Genomic DNA, 23,138 nt, shown 5'->3' with positions numbered 1-23,138 from the left:
TTTTTCGTGTTCCAAACCGTTCCCTTAGATGAACGCAGGGGCTATGGCCACGCTTTGGTTCAGGGGAAAACCGTTCCCATAGGTTTGCTAGGGAAGGCTTCCCATTGGCTGCATGGAAATCCCATGCAGCGCGCCTAATTCAATTTGAATAGGTGAGCGGTTCGAATCTTGGCTGGGCGTTTTTTCAAGTGCTCATTTCACATTTATTTCCATGCCTTTTCCTACTTGTTTCACATGATTTTAATTTTTCTTCAACTTTAAAAAATCAAAACAAATAGAATAATGGTCCAAAAAATATGTGGTTTTTTTTGCTACGTCACATTTTGTGTCTAGTCTTTTATCATTATTTTTTCATGAATTGTGCCTGGCTGGATTTAATTTTGCCTTAGGGTTTGTGTATACATGTCATGTTTTGACCTTGCTTTGCTATATCATTTGTAAAATGCTCAATTCTTATCCAATGCTCATCAAATTTTACATGATAAAACTAGACATCTTGCTGGACATTTTGGTGTTGAGTTTGCATTTTTATCATGTGCCATTGCTGAGTTATGATTTTTCTAAGTTAGGTGTGACAATTTGTGTCACACCTTGTGATGTTCATCTTGTGCTATGTGTTTACCCTATCAAATGAATTACAATTGCCATGATTTTTTGTATGATGCTTGATATGCATGTTGTGGATGTTCATGATTGTTTCTGGAATTTTTGGATTCATTTATGATTTGTTTGAGATTTTTCTTACTGGACTGTCATTTGTGAACTTTTGGATTGTCATGAACTTCAATGATTTGTGAAATGATGGTTGTTTATCATATGAATGTGAAATTTTGCACATTGTTTCTAGACATGTTGAAGTTTGTCTTGGATCTGGTTTGAAGTGTTTATCATTTGTCAATTTTGTTTTAGGCTTGTGCTAAGTTGATGTACCAAAATGTGTCACATTTGAGCTTGTTTTAATTGCCTTGCCTTATGGAATTTGATTACCATGCTTAATCATGTCCAATTGCCCTAATTTTTGGTGTGTTGATCATGTTGTGTGTGCTATTTAGCCATGATTTTTCTTGAAATTAATTGAAACATTTTTGAATTATTGTGCATTTGTTCATTCTGTTGTCACAATGTGGTTTCAATGTGCATACCTTGCCATATTTGGTTCATGAAATGAAATTGGTAATTGATATTGATGTGGGATCTTTTGGATGATGTTCTTAATTGATTAAAGTGGATTCATGGTCAATTTTCATGTTCTGTTTTGAATTTTTTCTCCCTCTTTGACCCTAGGCCTTGACCTAGTGGTTTGTCTCATCTTTGAGCTTTGATTTCAGGTTGAACATCCAGGTTATGTGGTTCATGATGCAACCTCACTTGAGCATTTGATGCTTGCTTTTGATTACTAACATTGTGTGTTTTGTAGGGTTATTAACTCATTTGAGTTTGATTTGTTGGCTTATGCCTTGGCTCATTGGGTTTGACTGTTTGATATTCATGTTGTCTGTTTGTCTGTACAGTTTAACTGATTTGTGTGATGTTTCAACAGGTACATTAGTTGCTTAAGTTCAATTTGAACTTGCTTTTGCTGTTGCTTGGTTTCTTAACCACATTGAGGTATAATATCTCTGACTTCATGTAGTCTGGAAGACCTATCCTGTTACTTGGGCAGGCACCTGTCTGAAGCCCTCCTTAAGAGGCAATGCTTGTGATTGTTTATTTTTGTGCCAAGCAGGAAAAGTCCTTTGATAAGGCAATTGGCAGATAAAAGAGATGTGTAGTCCATCTCTTGCTATTCAGTGTGTCATCCACTTTGCTCACACACCTTGTGTTGATGCATTGTGGATATTAACCCAAGATCCATGTTGAGTCAGTCATATGTGGAGAAGAGTTCCTACTTTCTGAACTCCCACACTTTCATTTGTCTGAAGCTCTCCCAGGCCAGGGATAAGAGCTGTGGGGTCTTACCCTCACTTCCCATTTCATCTGCTTCACCCTAACTCTCAATGTTAGGGTTAAGAGCTAACTACACCCGATTCCAGTTAGCTTGTGTTTCACAGCCTAACCTTATGTGAGCCCACTTTGTTTGTATATAGTGTGTGCTAATTGGGTGTATGTTTGCTTTGCTGGTGCTGTCTAGGATAGCTTGCTGCCTGTGCAAGTTAGATAGAAAACTCAACCTAGGACCATTGCGGATTGCATGATAACTATTAGGATCGAGTCAGTCTCCCTTCTAGTTTGTCATTTCCCAGTCTCTGGTTAGGAGAAAGTTTCTCCCCTGTTAAGGGGAACTACGTTTCCCTGATCCTCATACCAGATGAGGTACGTAGGCAGGAGGTCGTACGAGATCTCTCCAGGCACCCTTTTTCTTTTTGTGTGTGGTTGTTTGACAGTTATTAGGCTCGAGTTCCCGACTCCCTCTTAACTTGTTTGTTTGTTAACCTTCTTGTGTGTGTTAGGAGATGGATGTAAGACCAGCGATTGGCATTCCGTATCCTATTGGTGTTTGTTTGTGTGGAGTCTGACGTAAGTCCAGCAATTGGCAGTCGGTTTCCTGCGTGTGTTTTGTTTCGGCGTGCGTGAGCTGAACTACGGTAGCTCTGATTCTCATTCCAGATGAGATACGTAGGCATAGGATGTGATATCCTAGCGAGCCCGTTCCCCTCTTATTCCATCTGTGTTTTACTCCAGTGTGCGTGCATTCTTTTGAGCAGTGTTTAGCAACCTTTCTTCTATCCTTTTGAGCGTGGATCCCGTCGAGTACGACGGATGCGTAGGGGTGCTAATACCTTCCCTTCGCATAACCGACTCCCGATCCCATCTCTCTTTGGTCGCGAGACCATGTCCTTTCTAGGTTTACTTCGAGCGTTTCCTTTCCCTCTTTTGGGATAAATAACGCACAGTGGCGGCTCTGTTTGTTTTGTTTTAGCCCGCCGGTTGTTTTTCGCGGATGCGACAAATGTTTGTCAGGAAAATGGTTGCCTATACAATAAATGAGAAACTAATGATGCACAATTTCCAAGACATTTTAAGTGGGGCATCCTTAGATTGGTATATGCAGTTGGAGAGAACCCATGTCAAGACTTGGGAAGACTTGGATAATGCTTTCCTGAGGCAATATAAGTATAACTTGGACATGACTCCCAATCACATGTAATTATAGAATTTGTCACAACCTATGTTAATTCTCCTATCTACAACCTATGTTGTTGGAGAATTAACTAGTGGATATGTTCATGGGTACTTTACAAGGTCCGTACTACAAAAAGATGATAGGATTAGTATCAATAGGTTTTGCTGATCTGGTGATAATCGGGGAAAGAATCGAGAATGGGTAGAAGAGTGGTAAGATCGAAAAATCATCTTCTGGTCAACATAATAATAAAAGGTACTCTAACAAAAATAATTCTAAGAAAGGTGATACCAATATTGTTACTATTGATGGGTATTCCCAGATGCCTTATAATCCTTATGTGGCTATAGTAAACCCTAATAAGTACCCACAACAGACATACTTTATGGCTCAAGCCACACAACCTAGGGCACCACCTTCGCAGAATTAACAAGGGTATTGTAGAATAAAAATATGTCTAAAAATAAATTAATCGTTTAAGTTTTCAATATAAGTTTTCCAATTCTACCTCTAATTAATATTACTTTCACCATTCTCAATACTTGATAAGGGTATTGTAGTAAAAATATCATTCTCTCTTATTTATTTCTTTTTCTTAATATTAAAAGTACAAATGATTCTTATGAGTTAATGCCACAATTCTTTCATATCCACACAAAAGATCATTAGCTTGTTTCTCTCTATGGAAAAAACGTAAGAGATGCACCCTCTGGTCACTATTATAATCAACAAACAAAAATTTAGGCTCATTGAATAATTGATATATCTGATATATAATAATGACCAGATACATCATTTGTTCAATGAATCTAATTTTTTTGTTGTTGCTTATAATAGTGGCCAGAGGATGTAGTAATTTCAGATCGAGTCACATGGATATCCAATATAGACAAAACAAATGCATTGGATTTATAATATAATATAAAAATTATTTTATATTTAAAATATATTCAAATATTTAAAATGATTGATTTTATCATTAAAAATATTTAAGGCGCAACTGTTTGCCACTCATTCTCATATAAATAATATTTTTTATTATAAATATATGATCAATTTACTGAATATTATTTACACAAATTCCGTGTTTTAAATTTATGTTTGATAATACAATGGATTACTACTGCCGCTTGTTTAAAAAAAATTCAACGTAATTTGAGAAGTTAATTGTTGGAGTTCAACAATTAACCTCCATTGATGCACACAAATTAAAGAAGATGAAGAAGAATAGAGAGAAAAGAGAGCGAATGAAATACTGTAATTAACTTTCAAAATAACTCTCAAATGTAAAATCATGTAACAAATTCATCTTGCTTTAGGCTCATACACATTCACTTAAAATCAACTCAAATTAAAATGAAACCTCAATTGAAATGCAAACTGAAATTCAAATGCAAATGCAAACTAAGCTAACTTGAGATGAATTACATTTAACAACATCCCTTAATTCATATTCAAGTTTAAAAAACCACAACACCAATTACATCCCTCAAATTGATGAAGTGTTTAGTTTTTATCGTCTTGGTTAGCACATATGTAAGTTGCTTCTAAGTGATGACATGAACAACCTTAAGTACTCCATTATGAACTTGATTGTGCATAAAATTATACTTAGTATCAATTTACTTGCTTCTTCCATGCCACACTGAATTCTTAGCAAGAGTTATGGCTGATTTGTTATCAATCATCAATTTGAATGGTTTGCTCACCTTGAACTTCAGTTCCTGCAACAAATTCATTAGCCAAATAGCCTGACAAGCTGACAAAGCACCAACTATGTATTTAGCTTCACAGGTTGACAATACAACCATTGGTTTCTTCTTGGAACACCAAGAAATGAGAGCTCATAGATACATAAACATGTATCATGTAGTGTTTCTTATGTCCACTTTGTCACCACACCAGTCAGAGTCTAAATAGCATATCAGCTTAACATCATTTGACACTCCATATGGAAACAAAATTACATGCCCCAAAGTCCCTTTTACACACCTTATAATCATGACTGCAACTTGGCAATGTGACCAATTTGGTTTACTCATAAACCTACTCACCATTCTAACTGCATAACATATGTCAGGCCTGGTATTACACATATATCTCAGACAACCAACCAATTGTTTGAAGGTTATAGCATATATGTCCTCACCATCAAAATAAGAGTCCAGCTTATGATTTATCTCAGCATGTGTGACTACTGACTTACAACTCAATAACTCAAATATCTTCAGCAACTCAATTTGATACTTTAGTTGGTGCATAATAATTCCCTTCTCAGAATGTAAAATCTACATCCCTATAAAACATATATTTCCAAGGTAAGTCATATCAAATGCATTCATCAACACCTTCTTGAACTTGTTTATCTCAAGAGTACAACCCCCTGTCAGAAGTATGTCATCCACATAAAGACACACCAAAATCACATTGTCATCAGAAGTATGTCGCACATACACTCCATACTCCATTTCATATTTCTTGAATCCCATATGCTTGAAAAAATGAATCAATCTTTAGATTCCAAGCCCTTGGAGCTTGTTTCAGCCCACACAAGGCTTTATGCAGCTTGTACATCATCCCTTCTTTGTTCTCTTTCACAAATCCAGGAGGTTGTAACACATAAACTTCTTCTTGCAATGAACCATTCAGAAAAGCTGACTTTACATCTAAATGTATCATATGACAATTACTATTTGTAGCTATAACAATAACCAACCTTATGGTTTCATGTCTAGATATAGGTGCAAACACTTCAAATTAGTCTAAATCATACTTTTTAAGAATCCTCTAGTTACTATCCTTGCTTTATAATTGGCAACTAAACCATTTGGCTTCAACTTTCTCTTGAAAACCTATTTCACACTGATGGCTTTCTTGTTATGAGGTAGAACAGTCAATTCCCATGTCTTATTTCTTTCAATATCCTCAAGCTCTTCCTTCATGGCATTCACTCACACCTTATTTTTTAGAGCCTCATTGATGCTGACAGGTTCAGAGTCCATCATCTTTGCATTTTGAATGGCTTCCCTTTTAGAGTCAATTTCAGTATCATACATCAACTCAAAGTCTGCAAGTATCCTTGGTAGTTGTCTAAGTCTCTCTGGCCTCTAAAACCATGCAATTTCACCTTTAGAAATAGGACCACCTTCAAAAGCTCAACCTTTAGAAGTCTCACCTTCAGAAGTTGGACCACTTTCAGAGTCAGATCCACCATCTAAGTCAGACTCACCTTCAGAATTAAAGTCACCTTCAGGGTCAAAATCACTTTTAGAGTCAAAGTCATCTTCAGTTTTAGATTTTCCTACATAGTCAAAATCACCTTCAGAGGAAAAATCTCCTTATGAGTAAGAATCTTCTTCATAGGCAGAATCAGACTCTAGTGTTGACACTGCACCAGAGGTTAATTGAGACTTGCTTCAGTCCCATGTTTTTTATTCTTTCACCATGATATCTTTGTTGACTTCAACTTTGTTAGTGATTGGGAAATAGAGCTTATAAACACTTGTACTGTGGTAACCTATAAGCAACATGACTTTACTTCAGTCATCCAATTTCCTTCTAGTAGCATCTGGTTATGTTTGTAACATACTGAATCAAACACCTTGAAATGGATGACACTTTTCTTTCTTCCAATCCATTTCTAAATAGGAACTACTTCCTTTAACTTCTTTGTTGGACATCTATTGAGAACATATGTTGATGTGGAAATTGCTTCACCCCACAATTACTTAGGTAAATTCTTCTCCTTCAACATGCTCCTTGTCATGTCAAATAGAATTCTACTTCTCCTTTCAGCAAGACCATTATATTAAGGAGTGTATGAAGTAGTCACCTCATGCTCAATACCATGTTCCTCGCATAACTTCTTGAACTTTGTTGAGTAGAACTCACATCCACCATCGGTTATGGGGATCTTTAACCTTTGTCCATTTTGCTTTTCAGCCTTCACTTTGAACTTCTTAAACTCAGCAAACGCCTCATGTTTTAACTTTATGAGTGTTACCCATGTCCTTCTTGTGAACTCATCCATAAATTACACAAAGTACTTGTTTTCTCCGAGTGAAGGTACCTCAAAAGGAGCACATACATATGAATCCCAAAGCATGAGTTGCTCTTGGAGACATTTTTTTATGAGAATGACAGTCTTGGTTGATTGTCTTTCATGCATATATCATATGATTTCTCTGGTGCCATAATCTTAGGAATTCCATGTATCAGATTCTTTGAACTCAGGTTCCCTTAACTTTTGTACTTCAGATGCCCCAATCTCTTGTGCCACAACTCACTTTCCGCTTCAACACTTCTTTCACTAAGGAATTGAGTGTATGTTATTGTAACATTCACCTTGAATGTCATGTTTCTTCCTAGTTCAGATTGCATAATCAACTTCTGATTAGAGTCATATAATTTCAAGAGATTGTTCTTCATAGTTACTGAAAAACCTTTTTCAATTAGCTGACATACACTTATCGATTGTTATTCATGTCAAGAACATACCATACATCCTTGATTAGTAAAAGAAAATTCATTGTTCAATTTCACTTTGACATTTCTCATTCCTTTAGCATTCATATACTCATCATCAACACATATAATCTTGGTCTTTTACTAGAGTCAAAATTAACCAGTCATTGCTTCTTTCTTGTTTGTTTATTTGAGCAGCCAGTGTCCATATACCACCAGTCTTCCATTGATCCACCTACATTATCAAATTCCTTTAACATCACATGTGCATCATCATAATCTCCTCTGACTATGTTGGCTTCTTCACCCTTGCTAACGTTGTTTGACCAGTCATCAACAACAAAATGACAAAACTTATTGTCGTTGTAGCACTGAACCTTTCTCTTATCAAACTTCTCATTTCCCTTCTGAACATTCTTATGTTTATTCTCTTCAGAATTGGAGATTTGTGACTTCTGAACACCACCACCATACTTTTTCCATTTCTTTAGCCATGCTTGCTTCTGGTTCTTCTTGCCAGAAAAAGCTTCCAGAGTATGATCTTTCAGAGTCTGTTTTGACTCCCTTTCAGAGTTTCTTTCAATCAGACGCAACTCTTGTGCATCTAAACTACTTTGAGTTTCTTCAATTCTCTTCATATGGCTACAACAATGTAATCAAATTGAGAAGTAAGCGATATGAGTACCTTTTCAATTATTAGTTGTTTAAAGAGCATCTTTCCACAAGACTTCATCTCATTAGTGGCCACAATCACTCTGAAGATGTAATCAGACACCTTCTCATTATTCTTCATGTTGAGATTCTCATATTACTTGTGCATGGACTACAACTTGACCTTCTTCACTGATGTGTCACCACCATAACACCACACTAGTGTATCCCGCCTTCGTCATCGTCGAATCAACAATTTTCTTAAACACATTTGTATCCATACACTGATGGATATATAACAACGCCTTCTGATCTTTCTTCCTTGTTTCATGTTGCACATTTCTTTGCACTTTTGTTGCATTTTCTGCAATCGACGTGTAACCGTCTTTGATGAGATCAAGAACAATCTTGAGCTTCAAACAACACACGCATTTGAATCGACCACCAATTTCAATTATTTCCGTTGAATACTTGAAGTTTTGTGTTCAAGCTACCGTTTTCGCCGTTCATCTTCGTTCTTATGAAAATCACTCAGTTCTCAACGACACTCGTGTTTCTCAAACCCTAAGAATCAAGATTTGTGATTCTTTTCGATTTCGAACTTCAATTCAACGCGAATTTAAGGAACAAAATCAATCACACACCTCACTGCACTCATGTTTCCCTGTGAATCAAACAGGGGCTATGATACCAATGGTTAGAGTTCAACAATAAACCTCAATTGATGCACAATAATTGAAGAAGATGAATAAGAATAGAGAAAAAAGAGAGAGAGAATGAAATATTGTAACTAACTTTCAAAATAACTCTCGAAAATTATGTTACCAATTCATCTTACTTTGAAATTATATACATTCACCCAAATTCAACTCAAATTAAAATGAAATATAAAGTAAAATTCAAATACAAATACAAATTAAACAAACTTGAAATGAATTATATTTAACATTAATGTATGTAAAAAAAACTTTAAACATAAGATATAAACTATGCATCTCATCTTCTCAAAATTATAGTGAAAAACTTTAAACGTGCGGTCGCAGTGACCTACTGTGTTATAAAGCATAGATTTAAAATTCTGTAAATAATATTTTTAAAAATGATCATATTTATTTTAAAAAATATTATTTATATGGAAATGACGGGCAAACGGTTGCGCCCTAAATACTTTTATTGATAAATCAATTATTTTAAATATTTAAAAATATATTTAAAATAAATTTTCATATTATATTGTATAACACTGCATTTTGTTTTGTCTATATTGGATATCCATGTGACTGAAATTACTATCTCTACGTTTTTGCCATAGAGAGAAATACCAATGATCTTTTTTTGTGCGGATATGAATCAAAAATCTTTTATATTTTAACTTCTTTACTTGATTCTGAGAATCAAAACTAATAAATAGTACTGTTTGCTTTTTATCGGACGAGAGTAAATAAATAGTATTTGCTGTTATTAGGAAAACTCCAAAAAAAATCACTAATAATCAAGTTGCCACTTGTATTGTGTACAGCCTCATTTTGAGAGCACTTATTGCATTCTATTTGTATATGAGTTTTTTTTCTTCTTATTTTTAAAGTTTTTTAATTATATTAACTATTTTTTATCAATATATTTTAATTGTGTTATAATTTTTTTAGTAATCCATAATAAATATTAATTTTGATTTTTTACTCAAATATCCAACTTTTTTAAAAAAATTCAAAAATAATCCAATTTTTAAAATAATTCTCAAACTACCCCAATTTTAAAAAATGTAGGAAATAGGCGTCAGACCAATTGACGCCTACCCTTAAACATTAAGTGGAGGCGCCAATTGAATTGTTGGCGCCCATGTGTTATTTGGAAGAGGAGTCGCCAATTGGTCTGCCGCCTCAGTGTAATGTGCATTTTTTTTTGTTATAAATAAATGTGGTGTGTGAATCATTTTTTCACATCTCATTTCGTCATATTGCAAACATGTTTGGTGTTCGTCGCCGCTATGGAAAATTGATTTATTCGAGAGACAAACCTCTGATGTTGATGCTCTTCTGGAACATTTGTAATTTCGATCAACTGAAGAGGGAACTGGTTCGTTGGTTAGATGGAAAAATATCAGAAGGAAAAAAAATTAGAAATATTGAGAGACTCGATAGTATATTTGGTTGGGTGCGAGTCAAAACTGATAAGGATGTTAGGAAAATGATGTTTGGACGAGATGACATCAGTTTGATTGTTGTGATCAGTTAGAAATGTTCTATTTTAAGTTTGCTTATGTTGTAGTGATGTTTGTTGTTAACCTTGTTGTAACAAAAAGATAATGATATATAAAAATCGAAGGTTACAAAAATTAAAAGAAAATACTATTTTATGATGCAAATGTTGCTCCTAGATTGGGACAATTGTTCTTATTGTGTCATGGTTGACGATATATACATAGTCTTATCATTTTATCAGTCGTATCCATTTCTATTCTAATATGTGTGTTGTTTGGTCGTCCTTTTTTCTTTCTTTGCATCTCATCGTTGTGCCAAACTATGTCACCTTCATATGGAGGCCGGTAATCCTCCATTGGTAGCACTGAGAAGCTTTTGTTATACACATTCACGACGGTAATGACCTTGTAAACATCATATAGATGGTTGTAAACGTCCTGACGAGTATGTGCATATGCCACAATGACATGGGAGAAAGGAATACGGAATGCCTGGAACTTTCCACAATCGCACCAACTTCTGTTTAGTTTGACAACATAGGATAAATTTGGCATCCCCTTATTGTGGTCCATTGTTTCATGTACACTAAAATTTTGCCTATGACGGTCAAAGACTGTAACCGCGCGTGTGCTAGTTTTGATACTTTCCTCTTTCATCACTTTCATACAACATTTACTGAATATTTGACCCAATATTAACACTACACTCCATCTTTCATCTCTGGTTGCGAAGGTAGAAGCCAACCTATAATAGGTTGTTCTGACCAAAACGATTATTGGTAGATTTCTAATACCTTTGAATACGTCGTTCATGCATTCCACAAGGTTTGTTGTCATGTGGCCCAATCGACAACCTCCGTCAAATGCCCTTATCCACTACTCTACTGGTATGTTACAGTTGGGGATCCGCTTGTTTGGCTTATCTTTATAGCTCTTTGTGTAAAAATTCACACAAAGACACATCGACATTTTCTGGATGTACTGTTTTGCTCCAAGCATGAGGTTGGTCCAGACTATCGTCCCTAGCGCCCATCAACGACAACCCATTCACATTCACGTATGCACAAAAGTAAGTTCTTAAAAATGGACTATATTTACTTACTTTACCAATTATTTTCTCTAAATAATATTTTTACTTTTATGGTGCAGATGGTCGGCACATGGTATGAGTTATAATAGATGTCTTAGACATTGTATTACCTAGTATCACAATCTCTTGGATCACCTTCGACCGATAGACGTATGGCCATTAACCTAATTATTTCGTAATAATTTGTTAATTTCTTCTACCAAATTTATAATCTAACATATGTTCACATTTCATTTCATTTGGCGTCCATATCTAAAGTTGGATCATGACCATGAAATCAACGAACAAGACGCAGTCGTTTGGACTGCATGCACATCAATCATAAGATTCACCACTGTGGAGATACACAATAGTGATCGTGTTAAATTGCGGTTCGATATGATTCAACATATCCCAGATCCCCCGGCAAACCTATGAGAATGAAATCTATGCAAAGTTAACGAACAATGGAACTTTAACCCATGGCAAAGCCTCTAGACCCAAGTGTCGCAAATGGAAGCACCGCCAAGACCATGTCTTAACTGACGTTGTGATGCCAAGTGAAGAAAAATCAAGTCGTAATTATATGGCTTGGTACAGATCAGTTGGATTTGAGTTCATCGCCGAGGATATGTACCTATACGACCACATGTTCATGTTAGGATTGTAGGGTTCTATGGTTTAGGTTTATAATAGGGTTTTATGGTTTAGGTTTCTACAACCTTCTCTATGCAAACACCTGTCTCGTAGGACAAATGCCATGAGATCCCTCGTTGCATTGGTTTGATAGTCCATGTTACTTCATAGAACATTTGGGATTTTCACTCTCCGGGTTGTTCTCTTTGTGGGCCTTTGTAACATATGCACAGACTCATATTAGAACAATAGTCTCTTAAGCCTGGTCCGATATAGCCGAAGTTTGGCCTGTGTTCCGAGTTGTCATCCTACGCACATGTCAGACTTCATGTTGCTGAATTTTCAAGGAAAACTATTTTTCATGTCTATTTTATCATTTATTGACTTTTTGTATTCAATATTTTCTTTTTGTTAGAGGGTGGTGTAATTCTATTTGCTTTCTCGCCCTTTTTTTCTTGCCCCGCATGGTTTTTGATCGATAAGATAATGGCATATGCATAAATGTTTCATAACTATTGTCTAGAAAATGTAACTACCATTATGAATTTGATGATGTAATTCTATTACAAGTAGGTCTGAGATATCGAGGAATGTTTGAACTTCACCCATTTGATGTATTTTTTTTTCATTTTCAGGTTTCCATCTAAAGGTTTTGACGAGGCTTGATGTAGTGGTTTCTAAAAGGGACACGTCCCTGAGTGAAACAATCGCCATTTATTTTGATGAATCCACTATAGTTCTTATTTCTCATGTGTTGCCTCCTTCTCCAACTTGAAGTGCTCCCCTTAAAAGGAAGAACCCCCTGTTCTAGGTGCGCTGTGAGTCGTCCAATGATGGGAAGTGGATGCATGTTTGTCACATATCTTTCCTTAGTCTATAGAGGAGCTTTTTCCTATGATTTTTTATGTTGACTGATGCTCATCCGTAGAGTTGGGGCCACTAGGCCGTTAGAAGGCCTTGCTAACTGTATGCCTAATATGACAAAATTGATGACTCATACCAAATCAATGTTTACAAGGAATCAATAATTTATAACTAAAGAAGAGAATTTGTGATCGAAAGTTGGTTTCTTGGAGCGAGGTTTAAAGGACAATAATGATTCAACACTATTGGTAAAAAAGGAGCGAGATGCAACAAGGGGAAATTTCAAGAAGGAGAAGACAATGTTGACGGAGTCCGTAACTAAGGCAAACTTGCTTTCCAAAAAACTGAGAAATTCTTAGGAATATGCAAGCACGATATCCCAAAAGAAAGAATCATTGTAGAAGATATTGAAGAAGGCATGGGAAGAAAATATGATCTCTCAGGACGGACTAGGAAGACCTTTTGCAACGGGAAAATATCATTTGCAACAAGAAAATACCCTTTAAAGGGAAAAGATTAAGGTAGTTGATGACCTTTTAGGAAAGACTAGAAATTCATTTAAAAACACTTTGGAGGAGGTTGTCTTCCTCAACTATGGGGTTTCTCTAAACAATAAAGATGTTGACCTTGATAAGTTAATGATACATGGGAAAATTGTTTGCGGGCTCCTTCTCTTGATCTTTCGTTATGCTAATATGTTTCCAGAGCCTTAAAATCTGTTCTCGTTCCTCTCATTGTAATTTAAACATAATATTATGGATATTGTCCTAGTAGTTTTTGCATATGCCGTTATGACTTTCCTTCTTATTTGACATTTTATGCATTTGTGTTTCTTTGCTTGCGAGGGCATTTCTAACCAAGGGTGCCCACACCCGACCTTATTCCTCACTTTAAAGACTTGGGAAGATATGTAACACTTAACGAGACCATTCATCTTGATGGTAGCTAATTGTACTATCATGGTGGTGTTTTGGGCTTTTGCCTTTTTTCCTCGTTATGAGGTAGACAATGCCTCTCTTTAAACCTTTGATAAGGTTAAAACATATGTTCATTTTATCCTAGGGGGTTGTCTTTCTATCCTAGCATCTAGGTCCAACGATCCATTGAATGCTTTTGTGTTCGGGATCTCCTGAAATGGTTGGTGCTTCGCTAAAAGCGCTAAAAAAACAACTGTGTAACGCCTTCAAATTCGTTTGAATCATGACGAACTTGTTGGCATTGGAATGAAATTTCACTTTTAGGTGTATCTTTGAGTACTGGGTATTTTCCTGCTGTTGCTAGCCTCTACACAATGTCATTATAAACAGTTTTGTATCCAATCACCAAGAACTTCACTATAATATCTCCCAATGGTTTTATGTATGTTTCGCCAAAACACAGAGGATTCCTCCTTAATAAGGTTGTAGGACTCCGTATAGGCCCATCATGTTATACATTTCCACGTGCATGACGTCATATGAGCCCATTTGGTTCACTAGTACACGTTAGATGTCAAAACCAACCATCACAATCTTTATCAAAATCTGTATGTGGTTATTAAGTATGCCATTGAACATTTTCCATAGTTAGCGTCAATGATCTTGTGACGACTAATGAGCTTCACAAAAAGAGGTGGTGAATCTACATCTCATGGTGAACTCTAGTGCCTTTAAGGTACTTTGACGCTCTTATCTGACACTGATGAGGATGGGGGTTGTTGCAAGCACTCTGACGTCCAAATCACCGATACTCAAAAGTGATAAGTATTTAGTGTTAGAAAAATGTGTGCTTGAGTATGAAACCTTTGTTAGACATTTATAATAGAGTTTTACGGTTTAAGTTTCTAAAACCTTCTTTATGTAGACATATGTATCGTAGGACTAATGTCATTCTTACATTGATCACCTATTTCTTAGAGTATTTAAGCCTTTCACTATTCAAAATTTTCTCTTTGTTGAGTCTTTATCTGCATCGGCCTAAACCAACTTAATACTCCATTTGTTTCTGTCTCATTTTCACTTTTTCTTTATCTCAAAGTAAATGTCTTTTTATAATAATAATACAATATTTATTTTTCCCATGATTATACTTTTATTTATTAACTTTTACTCTATTCAACAATTTCAATAACTATAATTAATAAATTTTAAAAAATAATATTAATTTTATTATTAAATCAACAAATCTAACCATTTTCTCAAAAATGACACATAACTCAAATTAAACTTATTATAAATAGAGAGAATAATAAACTTGTGAAACAATACTAATAGTCAACAAATTTTATAACACAACTAACTTTTTTTAAATTATTGTGTTTTTTAATACTTCTATATTTAAATTTAAAGGAGTTAATGACATACTTATTAAAGTATTCATTATCAATTGAACTCACTTTAACAAGAAAAAATATAATGAATTTGTATATGTTAATATGAACTTCTCAATATTTAAATATATTCAATAATATTAATTAAAAATTCATTTAAAAAATATATAATAAGGTTCTGTTTGATAAAAATAATGATTGACAAATAAACTAGTTTATAGTTTATGGCATATGACGTGTGATTGATAGTTTATAATTTATAGCAGATGGTTGATGAATGATAGCTGATAAGTTAATTGAAGTGTTTGATAAAATTAATTATTCAACTAACTTAAAATGTAAAATAATATAAAAAATATTTAGTATATATTTATTTTATTTTAAAATATATTATAAATGATAAAAGATCATTTTTATTAAAATAATAAGGATTTAAATAAAAGAAAAGATGATTAGCTATAAATTATAAGCTAAAATGCTATCTGAAATAACATCTAAAAAAATAACTTATAAACTAATAAAATAAATTATAAACTTGTGATAAAAAATCGTTATCAAAAAGTCTAAATTATTACGTGAACTTACAAAATATAAATTCAAAATTATGACTTGAGTCTAAATATCATGAATGAACTTATATGTAAGAATATTTTTTTTTTCAAATAGTATGCGTTTATGTTCAGCAACAAAAAGAATATTTAATATACTGAATTTATAATTTTAAGAATCGCTTTCTTTCTTTTTTTTTTTCCTTTTTCTTTTTGATATTGTTGTCCGTTAATATAAAATTTTATTCTAATTTTAACATGCATTGAATGATTTTATTTTATAAAAGGGCATTTATTAAATTAATAACTAATAGTTATATCATTAATTATAAATTAATTATAAACATACCTATATAAAAATAATACATATTTTTATAAATTATTTTTTTATAGATAATTATGTATTCTGCCGAATTATCTTAATATTTTTAAGTTAATTATAAATTATTTTAGTGCATCTATTTTTAATGTCATTATATAGTATTTTCTTTATTTTATAATGAGTGACGTTTATAAAATAAAATTGTATTAAAACGAGAAATAATTTTTAATTTTTAATGTTATATTGATTACTTTTCTAATTCAACATTTTAATTAATATTATTTATATATATTTTTAACTTGTGTAAAATGAATAATTAGAGAGAAATACTTGCATAAAAACATATATAAATTCATATTCTTAGAAACATTCAATATAAAGATAAAATATTTTAAATTTATTAAATTTAATTTATTTTTTAATTGAATTTATAGGGTGATTGTAATTATGAAAAAAAGAAAAAAATATTTTTATTTTTTAATTAATAAAAAATTATAATTAATTATGTGTAAAAGTATTTCTTATATTCGTGTCTAGCTAAGAATTCTCCTTTAGGTTGCTTATATTAGGACGGAGGAAGTATCGAATAAAAGAAAGAGTATGAAGTGAAGAAGGAGTTGACCACCCCATTATGAAAAGAAAAAAAAAAAAATAATGTAATAATGAGAACAGAGCAATGAGAAGAGAGTCCCGCGAAGGAGGGAAAATACACCGTCATGACTGCAGTAAACGACGACAAATCTCTTTTATATACTACTAATTTACCAAACAAATCGAAATCAACATCTCACTCATTTCCATAACGCATCCCATTCTTTCTCTCCCCTCATTTCATCCCTTTTTATTTTCTATCTATTCTCTCTCATTTCTTCAAACCAATGAACTCATTTGATTCTGGCCATGCTCGTCTTAACGAACTCGGTTACAAACAAGAACTCAAACGCGACCTATCGTAATAATAATAAATAATAAACTCATTTTCATTTTTATTTCACTCTTTTTATTACTATCTTTTCTCTATACTCATTTTTTTTCATTGTTTCCATTTTTCAGGGTTCTTTCGAATTTCGCGTTTTCGTTTTCGATCATATCAGTGTTAACTGGAGTAACCACACTTTACAATACTGGTTTGAATTACGGAGGTCCTGTTTCGCTTGTTTATGGATGGCTTATAGCTTCGGCTTTCACCATGCTTGTTGCTTTGTCAATGGCGGAAATTTGTTCTTCTTATCCAACTTCTGGTGGACTTTACTATTGGAGTGCTAAACTTGCTGGTCCCAATTGGGCACCTTTTGCTTCCTGGCTTACTGGCTGGTAAGTTAGTACTATATACTACTTTTCTAGTGTCGTTGTTGTTTTTGTGACTGTTACTACCTAACTCATTTTGTTTTTAACATTTAAGCCTCTTTAAATTCTTAGGCATGTTTGAATTTTAGTATATCTGGACAAATTCTAACACGGAACAAAGTGGTCCACTATGGACCAGTACTTCAAAAAATCTTGAAAATTACAATTTTGTCTCTTTGAATTAGGATTTAATGATCATTTTTATTTTTATCATTGAGATATTACTTACTAATAGATACTTTCTATGTGTTTGGTATTGAGTCTTGTTGTACCAAATCACATCGAAAAATCACTTTAAAGCATAAGCTAAGGTTTTGAGCTTCTTACATCACATTAAGAAGTGCGCTGAGATGCGAAATTGGCAATTGAAACGCTGATCTGTATAATGACGAGGAGGGTCATGACCTATTATTTATGAAGATTTATGATAGTTTTAACTACTGATATACGGGTGGTCCAATGTAGAACTTACCTAATTATAAGGGCAATTTCTATGGTGGAAAAATGTCATATGTGGTCTACCTTGGATTAATGCTTGAAAATCGCTCAAAATTTTAACAAAACCTTTAAGTAGAGGTTGTGGTCCATCATTTTCTTATGGCTTAAATCTGAGTGGTGTTTATGTAAGTTGGTTTTTGAGATATTTATATTCGGTTTTCTTATATTTTGCTGAGTTGGTTTTGAATTTTGATACTGGTTGTGTCATTGTCTCAATCGTAAGGACGAGTAATACCATGAGCTTCTACTTACCAAGATCAATAGGAGTAATAACTTTTGTTAGAGGTTGGAACTGTTTTCAAGCATGGATCCTCTACCATAAATAATACTATGAGACATTTTCCCGCTTCGGAAGCCACCTATATATTAAGGAGGAAAAATAACTATTGGGTTTGCATTAGATCTCCCAAATATCAATGCAATTTGCATAGTATTATGAGAATTAGTTTTTGTTACTTAGTCTCTTAGTTGTCAGTACTTGTTATTTACTGAATACTGTTTCAGTTACTTAGTTGTATTTGGTTGTTAATATTCATATGTAACTTTTTTATATGGATCTTTCCCCAATTTTGTACTGAAGTTGTTAATTTTCCAACAAACTCACCCCTTGGTGGACCATCTTGTACAGATCAAAACAATAATATTACTTGTATCTTTCATGGTCTTATCACTCTTGAAATGCTCAATGTAAATGAAAATGCATGTCTTGGGAAATTCAAAAACATGGGTATTAAAAACATCAATGTTGGAACAAACTTCATTTTTTTTATCTATGTATGTTACTGTTACCAAATATCTTACCTGTGACCATTCAAAAATGTAATTTACATCTTTAATCACCCAAATTAACACTTCTAAACTACATCTTAATGACTGTTATGAACTTATGATATCTAATCCATTAAAATTAACATGAATTTTATAGTTTTCATCTAAAATTGTGGCTTCTTTGTTGACAGCGAGGGTCTAATTGTAATGCCAAGTACTGAACCATTCTTTTTAATATATCATTCAATGATCATGTATACAAATTTATACTAGACGTGCACTAAGAATGGAAGAAAGTTCAATAGTCTCAATAATTTTAAAGATAAAAGACTAATTTGGGACAAAATAAAGCTAAAGAATATGTTTGAAACTTTAACTTCTGTTAAATGATGTATAGTGTAGTTTTGCCTTGAATTTTATTACTTATAGTTGAAAGAAAAAAAAAGATTATTCATATGTACTATTGAGCTACACATATTTAATTTTGTAGCTTCCTTAATGACTATAAAAATGAAGCTTTATAGGTTAATTAGGTGTCAAGACTAATAACAAGATACACTGCTAGATTTGATTTCCTGCAGAAACTTTTCTGATTTGTGTTGAATGGTTTCTCCTATTTTCTTGCAGGTTCAATATTGTTGGTCAGGTATTCTTATGCAGATAAATATTCTAGAGTATCAGCATCCTTCAGTTTTCACTGCAAGGTCAAACTAGTGTGGGATGAAGGTTTCTGATAACTCAATTCACTCTCTTAACTTTTAATTTCTTTTCATTTGCAGTGGGCAGTGACGACAAGTGTAGATTTTTCACTTGCACAGCTTATTCAGGTTATCGTTCTTCTTAGTACTGGTGGCAAAAATGGTGGTGGTTACGAAGGATCTAAATATGTAACTATTGCTTTCCATTTTGGAATTTTGGTCCTACATGGTATAATAAACAGCCTTCCAATCTCATGGTTATCGTTCTTAGGGCAGTTGGCTGCTTTCTGGAATGTTTTAGGTACAAAGAAGAAACTTCCTTTTTAAGCTTTCTAATGTAAATTCAGTACTCTAACCCTATGGACACATTTATAGGTGTTTTTGTGCTTATGATTGTCATTCCATCTGTTGCACCGGAACGAGCTAGTGCCAAATTTGTTTTCACTAATTTCAATAGCGACAACGGGGCAGGAATCAATAGTAAACCCTATATATTTCTCTTGGGACTTCTAATGAGTCAGTACACGCTAACAGGATATGATGCATCAGCTCATATGGTATAATATCGATTTTTCCTTAGACTTTGTTGTCTTGAAAAACATTTAGAAATGTCCTTTTGAAGGATTGAAGTTTTACTAAATGATTTAGACTAAAATTTCCTCTGTATTTTCAGACAGAGGAAACAAAGGATGCTGATATAAACGGGCCAAAAGGAATTATCAGTGCTGTTGGGATATCTGTTATTGCTGGATGGGGTTACATACTAGGAATTACCTTTGCCGTTACTAATATTCCATACCTTTTGGATGAAAATAACGAGGCTGGTGGATATGCCATTGCTGAAATATTTTATCTTGCTTTTAAGAGAAGATTCGGCCACGGAGTTGGTGGCATTATTTGCTTGGGAGTTGTTGCTGTTGCTATATTTTTCTGTGGTATGAGTTCAGTTACAGCCAATTCAAGGTAAAAAGGCCAGATCTTAGTGAGTTTTCCATAAGAGAAGAGGGATTAAATTTGTGTAGTTACTTATTATTATGGTTACAATTTGTACAGAATGGCTTATGCTTTCTCAAGAGACGGGGCCATGCCATTGTCGTCTTTGTGGCATAAAGTTAACAAGCAGGAGGTCCCTATAAATGCAGTTTGGCTTTCCGTTTTAATATCTTTGTGCATGGCACTACCGGTATGTATTTGTTACCAGATTTCATTTTTAGTATGCTCCAAATTTAAGTGATCTCTGATATGCTGCAAAATGTAAAACTATGATTCTTACGTTATTTGGTAACAGCAAAAAAAACTAATTATGATTTGTTCAATTAATTTTAGCTCAAACCAATTTATACTAGCGATAGTTCATATAACTCAATTCAAACTCTATTATTACATGCAGTCTCTTGGAAGTATAGTGGCATTTGAGGCCATGGTGTCCATAGCAGTGATTGGCCTCTACATTGCATATGCAGTACCTATCTTCCTCAGAGTGACCTTGGCGCAGAAGCGGTTTGTTGCAGGGCCTTTCAACTTGGGTCGATACGGAATCGTTGTTGGTTGGATTTCAGTTATTTGGGTGGCAACAATCTCTATACTATTCTCATTACCTGTTTCATATCCAATAACCATTGAAACACTTAACTACACACCTGTTGCTGTTGGATGTTTGCTCATTATTGTACTTGCTTATTGGTTATTCAGTGGTAGGCATTGGTTTAAAGGCCCTATAACCAATATACCAAAGTGAACTAGTGTGTAAATATTTAATCTATTGAATTATAACCGTTGTTCGGAACTTACTTTCTTCTTTTTTTATTACAAGTCACTTTGACAATGAATGTTTTGCTTGGTTCTCAAGGTATATAGGAGATTCAGGAGAAATGTTATGATGTGTCATGTTAACATCTTTAACTAATTCTGTTTATTATGTGATTAGTTATAGTTTATTGTTAGTTCAAATATGTGGTTATTTTTATGGATTTTAGTAATGACTTTACCTATATAAATATAGGATCAAACTGGTGTAGTTTTTAAGTTGATTAGTATATTTTTTTCATCTTCATTTTTATCCTATTCTTTCTTTTTGCATTATTTTCAATTATGGAAATATTGCATTTTTGAAGTGTCAAATGGACAAGTTTTTAACAAGTTACAAGATGAAGATGAGGAGAGGTTGTCCCAAATTGAGAAAGAGGTTTTAGAAAAGACAAGAAAGAAGGATCAGCAAGCTCTTTCCCTCATTGATTAACGTTTGAATAATTCAATGTTTTAGTGCTATTAATTCAAAGGGTGCTTTGGAGAATTAACAAAGTGAAGAAGATAAGACTTCAATCACTAAGGGGAGATTTTGAAGCTATAAAGATGAAGGATTCCAAAACAATTTTGAATTATTGCTCAAAAGTGAAGGTTGTTGTCAAAAGTGAAGGTTGTTGTCAATGAAGAGATTTCTTGCAAGTTTAAATGTATTTTTGGTTCCGTAAGTTAGTGAGTTTTTGATTTTGGTCTCTGTAATTTTTTTTTGTCTGAATTCATATATCTCATTTTTTGGGTTGGTTTTAGTCCCTAAAGTTAAAATTTGTAGTTTTCCTGCGAATTTTGCTTTTAGGGACTAAAACTAACACAAAAGTGAGATATAAAGACTCAGACCAAAATAAAATAAAATTATGGGGAGCAAAATCAAAAACTCGCTAACTTACGGGGACCAGAAGACTATTTAAACCAATAAAATGTGATGAAAAGGCAAGAAGAAGATTTCTCCATGTCACCATCCATTTAAACTTGGCACCCCCTAATGCGTATGAAAAGACAACATTATCCTTGCAAAATCATTTCACTCATTTTTCAAATTTACAGAATTTAAACCGATTCTTAAAAATTCTGGGGCGATATCGGAATTTTCGAAACAACTACCGGAAATTTCGAAAACAGTATGTTTTTATACCGTAAAAATAAAAAATTTGGGGATTTTGTATCGGAAATTCTAAAATTTTCGGTATTAAGGCTTTCAATTTTATCAGAAATTTCAAAATTTTCGATACAAAATCCCATTTGGTATGTCGGGAATTTCATAATTTTCGATAGTTATAAACATTTTTGGGTTTTTACCAGAATTTTTGAAATTTCCGGTATGTATACAAAATTTGTTTTTTTACTTCTGTAATTTTCGATAGTTGCAATTTTATTTAAATTTTTTCCTTCTTTTGTAGTGAAATATAGAGGCAGAGACGACACTATTGCAGGCAGAGCTACCGATAGAGTGGTAGACTGTTGAAATAATATTTCGTGTCGGATTTTTGTTATCGTATCCACAGAGATTGTAAGATATCACTGCCGTTCAATGGTTGAATTAATCTTAACTTAATGTAACACTAGGGTTTTGGTTTTAATCAAGTTATCTTGCATACAAAGTAATTAATTGCGGTAAAAGTTATGTTTTGATTAAATATGAGAAATATTGTCAAAGTTAGGTTTCAATGATTACATTTGCTTTGCATGTATTTGCTCGGTCAACAATCTTATAAACTCCTTTAGATGATAAATCATTTCACAAGGTCCTCTCAATGCGTTTCTCTCGAACACCCATTGTGAGTTTTGCCATTTTGATCCATTGTTTCTCTCGAACACAATCTATCAAAATGACAACTTTTTGG

The 23,138-nt window shown here is 33.5% G+C and overlaps 1 protein-coding gene across 1 annotated transcript; it reads left to right on the top strand.

The window, feature by feature from the left end:
• Positions 1-16,810: 16,810 nt before the first annotated feature.
• LOC127098413 (amino-acid permease BAT1 homolog) lies at positions 16,811-21,326 on the top strand. The gene is made up of 8 exons (XM_051037005.1): positions 16,811-17,138; positions 17,240-17,500; positions 19,427-19,445; positions 19,579-19,798; positions 19,873-20,054; positions 20,171-20,460; positions 20,551-20,680; positions 20,888-21,326. Exons 1-8 carry the CDS (start codon positions 17,065-17,067, stop codon positions 21,233-21,235), a joined length of 1,524 nt encoding a protein of 507 aa, XP_050892962.1. The 5' UTR covers positions 16,811-17,064; the 3' UTR covers positions 21,236-21,326.
• Positions 21,327-23,138: the final 1,812 nt, after the last annotated feature.

This window comes from Lathyrus oleraceus, chromosome 6 (genome assembly GCF_024323335.1).
Source record: "Lathyrus oleraceus cultivar Zhongwan6 chromosome 6, CAAS_Psat_ZW6_1.0, whole genome shotgun sequence".
Lineage (NCBI taxonomy): Eukaryota > Viridiplantae > Streptophyta > Magnoliopsida > Fabales > Fabaceae > Lathyrus > Lathyrus oleraceus.
Note: the sequence above shows the minus strand (reverse complement) of the source record. Positions and strands in the feature narration are given on the sequence as shown.

What these genes read in the sequence shown, in the direction of transcription:
- LOC127098413 (XM_051037005.1), top strand. Translation starts at nt 17,065, where the DNA reads ATGAACTCATTTGATTCTGGCCATGCTCGTCTTAACGAACTCGGTTAC. An exon ending in TGCTTTCTGGAATGTTTTAG is followed by an intron (nt 19,799 to 19,872) that starts GTACAAAGAAGA and finishes ACACATTTATAG; the next exon opens with GTGTTTTTGTGCTTATGATT. An exon ending in CTTTGTGCATGGCACTACCG is followed by an intron (nt 20,681 to 20,887) that starts GTATGTATTTGT and finishes TATTACATGCAG; the next exon opens with TCTCTTGGAAGTATAGTGGC.